At 45.4% G+C, this 13,653-nt stretch overlaps 1 protein-coding gene across 1 annotated transcript in view; it reads right to left on the reverse strand.

The window, feature by feature from the left end:
* LOC122939334 (meprin A subunit beta-like) overlaps nt 1-13,653 on the reverse strand; it is a 149,096-nt gene that overhangs the window by 105,002 nt on the left and 30,441 nt on the right. Inside the window, exons 3-4 of the mRNA XM_044295403.1 lie at nt 1,341-1,391; nt 1,216-1,259 (exon numbers count right to left, since the gene is read on the reverse strand). Coding sequence (XP_044151338.1) covers nt 1,216-1,259; nt 1,341-1,391 — 95 coding nt within the window. The remainder of the gene's footprint in view (nt 1-1,215; nt 1,260-1,340; nt 1,392-13,653) is intronic.

The following is a 13,653-nucleotide window of genomic DNA, read 5'->3' on the forward strand; positions in this document are numbered from 1 at the left end:
TTTTGGGATGAGCACACTTTACACTGGAGATGTGGCGCAGCTAATGTCACTGTCCGCAGTGGACACTGTCTACGGAAAAAGTACACTGGATTTCACAGATATTTTAGGGATGCACACGCTTTACACACGAGATGTGGCAAGGATAATTTAACTGTCCGCAATGGACACACTCTACGGAAAAAGTACAGAGGATGTCACTGATATTTTAGGGATGCGCACACTTTACACAGGAGATGTAGCGAGGATAATTTTACTGTCCGCAGTGGACACCCTCTACGGAAAAAGTACACTTGATGTCACTGACATTTTAGGGATGCGCACACTTTACACAGTAGATGTGGCGCGGATAATTTAACTGTCCGCAGCGGCCTATTAGACGCTATTTAGTGCAGGATACGCTAAAAATATTTATTGCTGCTGTCACACACAATAGTCCTTAAAAGGACTTTGGGGGCTCTGAAAAGTTTTTGTAATAAAAATCTTCCAATAACACTCCGTACACTGTCTTTCCCTTCCTATGCTCAGCTCTCCCTGACTAAGACTGAGCCTAACACGTGTCATCGGGTGCTTTATAGCACCTGATGACGCATTCTGGCCAGCCAATCACTGTAATGCCAGCAGCCAACATGGCTACAGCATTACAGTGCATGCCAGTACCTCCCTGTACATGTATTGGCTGCTTAGCAGCCAAGAAACGTGTGGGAAGAAGACTCGGACGAGTACCGCCGTGTGCCGAGCATCGAGATGCTCGAGCCAAACAGGTGTTCGGCCGAGCATGCTCGATCATCACTAGTCTCAAAGTGCCCAGTGGGCCGTGTATAACTGTTATAGGAGCCCAAGCCCGCTATTTTGCTTGTTCCTTGTATCTCCTTTTGGTCTTCCAGTCTGCCCTCTAGACTGTGACACCACTATCCTCCAACTCTGCCCCACCGGTCAGAGTTGTCTCTCGGCCTTGTCCCTGGCAGAAGGCATTCCTAGGCGTTCCTGTACACTCCCAGCTGGGGAACTTTGAGAACTCATTTGAATATGAATAAACGTTATTTTTCTGCAGTTCTGAAATGCGAATAATACTAAGAAAGGTATGTGTTTTTTTGTGTTAGACAGCACTATATAGCATGAATTATATATATATAATATAACAGGGTTACATATAGTATGAATAGCTGACAGATTGCACACAGTTGCAAAAATATAAAATAAAACATCAGTACTTACTGAATCTTGCTTAATGTCACCTTCAAATAAATTCAACCCAGCAGCTTCGAACAAAAAAAAAAAATGTAATTAGTTTTACATAATTTAATAAACTAATGACAGGTTTACATGTCAGCTTTACATACCTATATTGATGCCAGGAATATCCGTATGTTTTGGAAGAAGTCTGACATCTTCTGCAAAGGGAAGTGTAAAAATTATATCAATGTAAAAAAAAAAAGGCTGCTGCCCATCAAAAATCAAGTCATCTCTGAAATAGGTTGTCATGGCAAATTAAATATTTCCTGCTCATCTACCGCCCATTCCTGCTGTTTGAGTAGTACTAAAAAGACTTCTATTTGAATATAATTTTGTAGTATTGGGGCATTTTAAGGTGGCATGATTACTATGTGGGGGCACTAAAGCGCCATTTTTACTGTGCGGAATCTTACAGAGGGAGCATTATTACTATTTGGATGGCACTAAAGGGACACTTGAGTAGTGGGCTACTTGTGACTTAGAGCCACAGAGCTGCATTTATGTTTTAATGGGGTTCTCCAGGAATTCAGAAAATAAAATTACAGAAAATTATAAAATATTTTTTATTTAATTGTAAATATATTCCAATACTTTTCATTAGTTATAATGGCTCATTTTGACTGGGTAGCAATTATCAGGAAAAATAAAATGGCTGCCGTCCTATTACAGGGGTGTGGACAACTACTTGTCGAAGGACTAAAGCGGGGTCTCAATCTACTTGTCCCTCATGACAATCTACTTGTCCTGATACAAAAAGTAATTTTAAATCAAAACCATATTTAAGTGAATCCCTTTGATGTACATGCCACACTGGGCCAGTAAATCCCTTTAATATACATGCCATACTGGGGCAGTGAATCCCTTTAATATACATGCCATACTGGGGCAGTGAATCCCTTTAATGTACATGCCATACTGGGCCAGTGAATCCCTTTAATGTACATGCCAGTATGGGGAAGTCCCCCCCTATTCATGGAGGGTGAGTGGCTGGAAGTTGGAACCTGGCAGCACTCCTATTGACACTTCAATGCCAGGGAGAAGAAGCAGAGCAGCAGCCTGACAGCAGAGCATAGCTGACCCAGAGCAGTCACCACACACACTACCTGCTGGGCTATCTATCACGGCACGGGCTGCCACCATGACAGGAGCTCCTACTACAGCCGCTGACTAACGTGTGCCTCCGCTGGGAGCTGACTTCCGGCCTGCACAGGAGCGCTGATAACAAGTGATGGGAAGTTCGGATCTTTTAGGTGAATCGGTTCATTTGAATCAGCTCATTCAAATGAACCGATTTATGAATCGGATCTTCGGTTCACTTGCTGAGTCACTGACTGCTGAGCTGACTCGCAAGTGAACCGAAGACTCTAGGTGCCGGTGCGCATGCGCAGATGCTATACAGTCGATTCACAATCACTTGCTGCTGCTGACTCAGTGCAGTCGGCTCTTCAGCTCTCTAATTAGTAATGAGTGAGTCAGGATCTGGAAGAGAGATTTATTATAGTGATAGTGAAGGGAAGCTGAGGCCGGACAGGAGGACGCAGGACAGGAGTCAGAAGCTGTCACTGTGGTGTGCAATGTGCATTGTTACCCACAGTGACAACAGTCTGACACTGATATTAGTACAATGAACCAAGTGAAGTGATGTGAACCCACCCTTAGTTATATAGCTACTTAAAGGGCTTCTGTCACTCCACTAAATTCATATATATTTTTTTCGGTCTCCCTACAATCCTTATGCTGCGATTTCTTAATATATATAGCTATCACACTGTTTGGTTCAGTAGTTCTATCAAAAAACTGACTTTTATATTATGCAAATTACCTCTCTAGCAGCAGGTAGGGCGGCTACCTGCTGCTAGCAGCCGCATCCTCCATTCATAATGACGCCCCCTCCTCATGTTGATTGACAGGGCCAGCGGACGCGCTAGTCCTCTGACTGGCCCTGTCTGCGTTTTAAATCTCGCTCCAGTCTTCAGTTGGCGCAGGCGCACTCAGAGGAGGACGCTCGCTCGGCCGCTCCATCCTCAGTGCGCCTGCGCCGGGTGTACATGTGACGTCATCGGCACAGGCGCGCTGAGGATGGAGCGGCTGAGCGAGCGTCCTCCTCTGAGTGCGCCTGCGCCAACTGAAGACCGGCGCGAGATTTAAAACGAAGACAGGGCCAGTCAGAGGACGAGCGCGTCCGCTGGCCCTGTCAATCAACATGAGGAGGGGGCGTCATTATGAATGGAGGATGCGGCTGCTAGCAGCAGGTAGCCGCCCTACCTGCTGCTAGAGAGGTAATTTGCATAATATAAAAGTCAGTTTTTTGATAGAACTACTGAACCAAACAGTGTAATAGCTATATATATTAAGAAATCGCAGCATAAGGATTGTAGGGAGACCGAAAAAAAATAATGAGTTTAGTGGAGTGACAGAAGCCCTTTAACTGAATGAGATGCCTTTAACATATATATCTCCTGACAAGCCAATTTGATCCTAAAGGGTTAATTTAATGCAACCTGTAATCTAAACTCTTGTGTCATCTGTCACTTCTCCTATCCCTTAACTGTTCTACAGTCTGAGGCTCTTGGCTCTTTTAACTCAACGAATCGAATGAGTCACAAACTAAGGCCCCATGCACACGGCCGTGTTTCACGGCCGTATGCGGGCCGTGGAACCGCGGCCTGGATCCCTCCTGAGAGCAGGAGCGCACGGCGTCACTGGTTGCTATGACGCCGTGCGCTCCCTGCTGCCGCCGCTATACAGCAATACACTGGTATGATCTATACCAGTGTATTACTGTACTGTGCCGGCAGCAGGGAGCGCACGGCGTCATAGCAACCAGTGACGCCGTGCGCTCCTGCTCTCAGGAGGGATCCAGGCCGCGGTTCCACGGCCCGCATACGGCCGTGAAACACGGCCGTGTGCATGGGGCCTAAGTCGGATCTTTAGATTCTTTTAACTTGTGACTCATTCGATTCATTTCTATTCTTAGACTCCCTGCACTTGTGTGACTCAGACAGAGCTGCTAGTGTGCTTGCCCCGCCCCCTCAGCTCTGATTGGTTGGTGGGCGGGGAGGGGTGGGGCTGGCAGAAGCCAGCTTCCACTCTAAGATCATATTACGCTCCTCCCCGTCCCTCCCTCAGGCTCCCTGCTGCCAGAGTCTCTGCATTGTCTGTGTGACTGAGCTGAGCCGTTTCAAACGGATCGGATCAGTCAGCCCTGCTACTTGCCCGCAGGGCTAAGCTACCTGCACAAACTACCTGCCCAGCGCCCGTCACTGCATGTCCCGGGCGTCGGGCGATAGGAATTCCACACCCCTGTATTAGTAAACACAAAACCTGTCCTAATCACACAGCAGGACAAGTTACTTTAGAAGCTATAGGCCCCTTTCACAAGGGCGCGTTTTCCGCTCGGGTGCAATGCGTGAAGTGAACGCATTGCACCCGCACTGAATCCGGACCCATTCATTTCTATGGGGCTGTGCACATGAGCAGTGATTTTCACGCATCAGTTGTGCGTTGTGTGAAAATCGCAGCAAGCTCTATTTTGTGTGTTTTTCACGCAATGCAGGCCCCATAGAAGTAAATGGGACTGCGTGAAAATCGCAAGCAAGTGCGGATGCGGTGCGATTTTCACACACGGTTGCTAGGAGACGATCGGGATGGAGACCCGATCATTATTATTTTCCCTTATAACATGGTTAGAAGAGAAAATAATAGCATTCTTAATGCAGAATGCATAGTAAAATAGGGCTGGAGGGGTTAAAAAAAAATTAGAAATGTAACTCACCTTAATCCACATGATCGCGCAGCCCGGCTTCTCTTTTGTCTTCTTTCTTCAAGACCTGGGTAAAGGACCTGTGATGACATCACTGCGCTCATCACATGGTCCATTACATGATCCATCACCATGGTAAAAGATCATGTGATGGACCATGTGATGAGCGCAGTGACGTCACCACAGGTCCTTTACCCAGGTCCTGAAGAAAGAAGACAGAAGAGAAGCCGGGCTGCGCGATCAAGTGGATTAAGGTGAGTTCCATATTTTTTTTTTTTCCAACCCCTCCAGCCGTATTGTACTATGCATTGTGTATTAAGAATGCTATTATTTTCCTTTATAACCATGCTATAAGGAAAAATAATACAATCTACCCAGCACCAAACATGCCGATTTTTCTCACGCGTGTGCAAAACGCATTACAATGTTTTGCACTCGCGTGGCAAAATCGCACATTTTCCAGCAACGCACCCACATCTTATCCGGGCAAAAAACATGACGCCCGTGTGAAAGAGGCCATAGAGCTGCCTCATCCTCCCATCTGCTGTACTCATCAGATATTATGATCCTGAATACAGCTGATAAGATCTTCAGCTGAATCTCTGTAGGAATGGAGGGCATAAGGAGACATGAAGTACAGAGGGGACAGAGGGTGAGGAGTGTCACTAATGAGCAGCAGCACTTTTATGCAGTAGGCTACATTACCACAGCCCCACATTACCATAGTATGTCTTGTCCGTCCTCTCTTTACTTCAGCTATCTCCGTATGAACTCCATTCCTACATTCAGCTGAAGATCCTATCAATCATCTGTATTCAGGATCATAATCTCTTAAAGTAGAGCAGAGTAGAGGATAGGGCCACTTTCACACTAGCGTTTTTACTGGTTCCGACAGGGTTCAGCAAAAACGTTTTCATTACTGATAATACAACCATATGCATCCGTTATGAACGGATTCGGTTGTATTATCTTTAATCTCTTACAGACACAGGGCGTACAGGTACGCCCTGATGTCCATGGCGGGCAGTGATCGGAAAAATGTGCTTGCTCAAATCATTCAGCAGGCACCTTGGCTAAATGCACGGGGGGTCCCGTGACCCCCCCCCCCATGTTGGTGATGGCCACAAACCGCGGGTCAATTCAGACCTACGGTTTGAGGCTTTTCTAAGTTGCAGCGGCGGCTGGCGGCGGTGTCATCGGGTCCCCGTGGGGCTCTAGGGGGGACCCGATGGCATGAAAGGCAATGCAATGCCTTCCTGAGGCATCAGCACTGCCTTCCTGTGACGAGCCTGTGAGATCCAGCCCCCTGGATCTCACATGCCGGAAGCTGTATGAGTAATACTCACTGTATTACTCATACAGCAAATGCATTCCAATACAGAAGTATTGGAATGCATTGTAAAGGATTAGACCCCCAAAAGTTGAAGTCCCAAAGTTGAAAAAAATAAAGTGAAAAAAAGTTGAAAAAAATAAAGTTTTCTCCCAAAAGAATTTAAAGTTTCAAGTAAAAATAAACAAAAACATCATTTTCCCCAAATAAGTAAAATTGGTAAAAAAAAAATAGGGGGGGGGGGAGACATATTAGGTATCGCTGCGTCAGTATCGACTGGCTCTATAAACATATCACATGGCCTAACCCCACAGATGAACACCGTAAAAAATAAAAACTGTGCTAAATAAACCATTTTTTTGTCACCTTACATCACAAAAAGTGCAACAGCAAGCGATCAAAAAGGCGTATGCCCACCAAAATAGTACCAATCTAACCGTAACCTCAACCTGCAAAAAATGAGCCCTATCTGAGACAATCGCCCCCCAAAAAAAAAAAATATGGCTCAGAATATGGAGACACTAAAACATAATCTTTTTTGTTTTAAAAAAGCTGTTATTGTGTAAAACTTACCCAATATGTATACTTTTTATTTATTTATGTATCACCGCGTCCGTATCGACCGGCTCTATAAATATATCACATGGCATAACCCCTAAGATGAACACTGTAAAAAATAAAAATGGTGCTAAATAAACCATTTTTTGTCACCTTACATCACAAAAAGTGTAATAGCAAGCAAGCAAAAAGTCATATGCACCCCAAAATAGTGCGAATCAAACAGTAATTTCATCTCTCAAAAAATGAGACCCTATCTAAGATAATCGCCCAAAAACTGAAAAACTATGGCTCTCAGACTATGGAAACACTAAAATATGATTTTTTTTGTTTCAAAAATGAAATCATTGTGTAAAACTTACATAAATAAAAAAAAGTATACATATTAGGTATCGCCACGTCTGTGGCAACCTGGTCTATAAAAAAAAAACACATGATCTAACCTGTCAGATGAATGTTGTAAATAAACAAAAAATAAAAACTGTGCCAAAACATCTATTTCTTGTTACCTTGCCTCACTAAAAGTGTAATATAGAGCAACAAACAATCATATGCACCCTAAGATAGTACCAACAAAACTGCCACCCTATCCCGTAGTTTCTAAAATGGGGTCACTTTTTGGGAGTCTCTACTCTAGGGGTGCATCAGGGGGGCTTCAAATGGGACATGGTGTCAAAAAACCAGTGCAGCAAAATCTGCCTTCCAAAAACCGTATGGCATTCCTTTCCTTCTGCGCCCTGCCATGTGTCCGTACAGTGGTTTACAACCACATATGAGGTGTTTCTGTAAACTACAGAATCAGAGGCATAAATATTGAGTTTTGTTTGGCTGTTAACCCTTGCTTTGTAACTGGGAAAAAAAATTATTAAAATGGAAAATCTGCAAAAAAAGTGAAATTTTGAAATTGTATCTCTATTTTCCATTAATTCTAAAGGGTTAACAAAATTTGTAAAATCAGTTTACAAAGTGACTTCAGATCTGAACTGGTCCTTGAAAAGTGGGTTTTTGAAAATTACAGAAAAATTTAAAGAGTTGCTTCTAAACTTCTAAGCCTTGTAACGTCCCCAGAAAATAAAATGTCATTCCCAAAATGATCCAAGCATGAAGTAGACATATGGGGAATGTAAAATAATAACTATTTTTGTAGGTATTACTATGTATTAGAGAAGTAGAGAAATTGAAACTTGGAAATTTCAAAATTTTTCCAAAATTTTGGCAAATTTGGTATTTTTTTATAAATAAAAATGATTTTTTTTAACTCAATTTTACCAGTGTCATGAAGTACAATATGTGACGAAAAAACTATCTGAGAATGGCCTGGATAACTCAAAGCATTTTAAAGTTATCACCACATAAAGTGACACTGGTCAGATTTGCAAAAAATGGCCTGGTCCTGAAGGTGAAAATGAGCCTAGTCATTAAGGAGTTAACATACCCAAGACGGATACATCATGAACTCCATTGAAAGTCAATGGGGGACGGATCCATTTTCTATTGTGTCAGATTGTGTCACAGAAAACGGATCCGTTTTGCTCCGCATCCCAGGATGGAAAGCAAACTGCAGCATGCTGCGGTTTGCTCTCCGGTATGAGAATGGAACGGAATGCATTTTGGAGGAGGATTTTGGAGGGTGTGCTTTGCGGTGTACGAGTGGCTGAAGTGATTGCAAAGCTTCCTGGCCAGTTTTGTTAGTTTGACGAATTTTCGGTGGCAAATCACGTTAAAAAACAGCTATTTCCTGGCTGCAGAGAGACTGTATAGTGGTGTAGAACACTGTGCCTTGAAGTAACACGCATAGAGAGACTGCTGTGGTAGTGAAACAATACTGTGAGTCAGTATGACACGCAGATGACAGGCGTCACTCTTAGAATCACTGCACACTTCACTTTTTTGGGCAGTTATGGGGCCAAAACTGACCAAATAACTCAAGTATGAACTCAATCTTACAGGTCGATGTTAGCGTCAAGAAGAGGTGCACTTCCTTTACACCATCGTAAGCTGATTCCACATACATGTCTACAGAACCTGTTCTATTAAACGCTTATACAAGTAGAGCCCCCCCGACAGAGTGGAGAGGGTGTCAGCAGTAAGTTTGTGTTGACGTCACTGATTATTTTGCCCTTCCTCTGATTCGTCAGAACAATAACCCCAAAAAAAGGATCCTGTCTGTTGAGCCTTCACTCGGTCAGCATTTGGTCAGTAATCCATCAGTATTGCTAAAGCCCAAAAAAACCAGGAGTGGATCCAAAACAGAGATGACACATGGAATTTTTGAATGTCTTCTGTGTTTGGTACACACTCCTGCTTAAGGCTACCAAATCATAAGCCAATTCTGATGCAAAATAGGGGCCATGTCATACAGGCCTTACAGCTGCTACATAGACAGGATTTGTTGTGCATCTCATTTTTCCTTCCTTCTGACAGATCAGAAGAAAGGTCAAATAAATGATGATGTCAACCAGGCCAAAAAGGCAAAATAGTGGCCCAGTCATGGAGTGGGGAGGGTGGGAACAGCATGAGAAATCCTAAGAGGCCCAATGACAGAGTGGTGAGGTGGCAGCAGCATGAGGAGACCAGAGAATGGCCCAGTGAAGTAGTGTTGAGGTGGCAGCAGCATTAGGAGACCACAGAGTGGTGAAGTGGCAGCAGCATGAGGAGACCACAGAGTGGCCCAGTGACATAGTGTTGAGGTATCAGCAGCATGAGGAGATGACAGTGTGATAAGGTGGCAGTAGCATGAGGAGACCACAAAATGGCTCAGTGACATAGGGTTGAGGTAGCAGCAGCATGAGGAGATTACAGTGTGGTGAGGTGGAAGCAGCATGAGGAGACCACAAAGAGGTGAAGTGGCAGCAGCATGATGAGACCATAGAGTGGTGATGTGGGAGCAGCATGAGGAGGCCACAGAGTGGTGATGTGGCAGCAGCATGAGGAGACCACAGAATTTTGATGTGGCAGCAGCATGAGGAGACCACAGAGTAGTGATGAGGCAGCAGCATGAGGAGACCACAAAGTGGCCCAGTGACATAGTGTGGAAGTGGCAGCAGCATGAGAAGACCACAGAGTGGCCCAGTGACATAGTGTTGAGGTAGCTGCTGATGGAGCTGGTACTGCTCCTGCCCCCCCAGCAGCCATGCAGTGGAACGTGAGCACAGAGGGCCCTCCTGGTCATAGCTGCGTGAGGATGGGCGATGGCGCACATACGTAGGCAGTGGCCAACTGACTACATAGGATGTCTTGATAGTAGTTCAGTTTGTCCTCCCTCTCAGTGGGTGTAAAAAAAGGCTTCCATTTTGGACCGGTAGCAAGGGTCTAACATGGTGGAAAGCTAGTAGTCAGCCCTCTGCCGAATGGTGACAATTCAGCTGTCACTACGCAAGCAAGTGAGCATGCATCGGGCTATTTTCGCAAGTGACTCGGAGGGACTCCCTGCCTCCATCGCCACTGCATACTGCCACAGTGTGTCTGGGTCCTCTGCCTCATCTTCCTCATCACCCTGTAGCTCCTCTGGCTGCTCTTACTTCTCCTCTCCTGTCCCCTGTGTAGAAAAACCACCCATTTCTCTAAACATTGCGTGTGCTCCAATTTCCTCCTCCTCCTCTAGTCCAGCCCCCACAGGGCTCATGTGGCTGTGAGATGTAGTCTCCACGTCTCCTGTCCCCTGGCCAGCCAGATTTAGCATCATCTGTTCCAGGACATGAATCAGTGGAATGACATTGTTCATCCCGTAGTCCTGGTGACTGACAAATAAAGTGGCCTCCTCAAAGGGCCTGAGCAAATGGCAGGTGTCACGCATGAGCTGCCTCTGGCTAACATCGAAATTACACAGGGGAGTACCTCTGTCCGCCTGTGTCATAAGAAATCGTTTATGGCCTTTCTCTGTTCATATAATCGGTCCAACATATGGAGGGTGGAATTCCAACAGGAGGAAACGTTGCATATTCTGCCGCTGCAGCTCAAGGAGGGTGTGCTTTGTGGTGTCCGAGTGGCTGAAGTGCGTACAAAGTTTCCTGGCCATTTTCAGGATGTCTTGCAGATGGGGTGAAGACTTCAGGAACCGCTCTACAACCAAATTCAACACTTGCGCCATGAAGGGCATGTTCGTCCCGTTGTCGGTCACAATGGTTCCGATTTTGAGTTGTCAAGGAGAAAGCCAGGATTCGATTTCTTTGATGAAGGAAATGGAGCAGTTCCAGGCAAACTAGGTGCAAAACAGCATGACACCGCCGTGCCCTGCACATGTAGTATGCTGGAGGGGCACTGTGAATTGTCCCTGCAGTGGAGGCTGAGGACACAGTGGAGGATGATAGGCAGAGGTGGACATTGTTGCAGGACCAGCAGCCTGAGAACTTGGAGGCGAAAGCAGCGTTACCTGGCCAAGTTGCTGGTGTGGGGAGCAGGAGCATCAGGACCAGCAGATGATGGAAAGGACAGACAGCTCCCTTCGGCTGAGGTTGTGGAACCTTGACTGCATGAAATTGGGTGCTTTCCACCGGGTGTTGTTGCGGCATGCTGGACCACCATATCGAAGCTATGGTTCTCCCAGGCCACTTTATTGTAATGCTTCATGTGACGCAGGGCCGTGGTGCCAACATTGGCACCCTGGCCACTTTTTGCGTTCTGCCCACAAATTCGGCAAATGGCCATGTTCACCTCCTCCGGCGGCCTAACAAAAAATTGCCATTACACCGAGTATGGCATTTTCCCCCCAACACTCCTGCTACACCTGCCTCGGTAGGCTCCTGCAAAGTGGGCATGTTTGGCTCCCGACCTACCACTGCTGCCACCCTGCTGACTCACTGCCACACTGCTACCCTGCTGGCTCAGCCGCTGCCTCACGCACAAGCTGCTACCCTCTTCTCCTGATGATGAGGATGATGAAGCCCCTTCTTCACCCGGCTCCCAAGTGCGATCGGCTACATTATGATCATCATCCGCTACTGTCTGCACGTCACTGATGTCCCCCTCAACAGTCTCAGGAGCCTGACCGCTCGCAACACCTGCTCCCACACGACTCTCATCATCACTACTTGCCCGCCTAACGGAGGAAGTAGCGGATGTCTCCTCCAGATCTTGGCTGGGCAGTAGCTGCTGACTGTCCTCTAGTAACTCGTCCTCGCTGAAAAGTGGAGCCGAGCCTACGGCATATAATACTTCTCGCTCTGAGTGAACTGAAAATGACAGCAGAAGTTTCAGGACAGGAGGGGGCACAGGGCCTGCTCCCGGGCCATGCCAACTAAGCATCATGTCAGAGGAACCCACAGACTCTTGGCTGGGGGTGTCTGATGTCACTTGCGACGAAGTTGAAGACCGAATCAACCATTTATGCACCGCTGGGTTGCTGGTCAAGACATGACCGCTAGATGACACCAGGAGCTCAGGCCTCTCGCTGTGACTCCTGCTGCTACCCCCCCCCCCTTCTGCTGCCTGCGACAGAAACATTTTGCCCACTGCCCTTTCCCTTTGAATGACCTGTCATCTGTCTCTATGACATACTTTACAATAAAAGAATTAAAATTAGTACTATGTTACTTCACCGCTGAATGGCAATTAAGACATATATATTTTTCTGATTTAATAAACTACCCTCCCCCCAAAAAAAATATAACAATTCACCGCAGTCCGCAGAAGGTCAATTAAGACGTATTAGTTTTCCTATAACTATGCCCCCCCCCCCCCCCAAAAAAAGAAATATAACAATCACAATTCACTTTTCTGTAGAACTGCTAATGGGACATACAGTACATATTTCCTTTTTCTATACCACGTAAATGGCTGTAGTACAATGTAACTTCACCGCTGAATGCCAATTATGACATATATATTTTATTTTCTGATTAATAAACTCCCCCCCCCCAAAAAAAAAAATCACAATTCACCGCAGAAGGTCAATTAAGACGTATTCTTTTTCCTATTAATACACCCCCCCAAAAAATAAAATAAACAATGTAAACCACCCCCCCCCCCAAAGAAGTAAAACTATGTAAAATTAACGCAGAATGGCTAATAGGATGTACGTATCTTTCCTATTAATACACCCTGTAAGTGGCTGTATCACACAGAACTTGCACCCCAATCACAAGCAAGGTTTGCTGGAATTAGTGATGTATCATATAGTGCAAACAACCTAAAAGCAGCATTATAACTGCAATTTCGATCCCCAATTAGTGCAGCAAGGTGTAATAGAATCACTCCTATTAACCAGGCTGTACACTCTCCTATTGCACCCTGTTCTCCTTTTATAGTGTATACAGTTGCAAAAAAAAGTATGTGAACCCTTTGGAATGATATGGATTTCTGCACAAATTGGTCATAAAATGTTATCTGATCTTCCTCTAAGTCACAACAATAGACAATCACAGTCTTTGCTCCAAGTCCTAACACGTACAGCAACCATTTTAGGAAGAAATGTGATTCGTTACCACGAAGCGTGAGGAAATTCGGATTCCGAGTGAATACATTTTTTCCTGAAATTCAGATCGAATTCCACTTCGTCAACTTCGATTCACTAATCTCTAATCTGGAGGAAAGAACAACCATCTGTCTATGTCGTGGAATGTATACATCTACCTCAAGGCAGCTGATAAGCAAAGTGTTCTATTGGTTTACTAAAGTGGACTCCTCTTTCTTTTATCACCTATTTGCACCCAAGAGTTCTGAAGTCACAAATCTAAGTGACCTTACCTTCCATGCACCTTAAACCCTATACCACCAAGGACACCTACACTACCATCCAGCAGGAGAACCCCTTAAACCTAGAGTGCGCCGC

Source organism: Bufo gargarizans, chromosome 5, assembly GCF_014858855.1.
Source record: "Bufo gargarizans isolate SCDJY-AF-19 chromosome 5, ASM1485885v1, whole genome shotgun sequence".
NCBI classification, from domain to species: domain Eukaryota; kingdom Metazoa; phylum Chordata; class Amphibia; order Anura; family Bufonidae; genus Bufo; species Bufo gargarizans.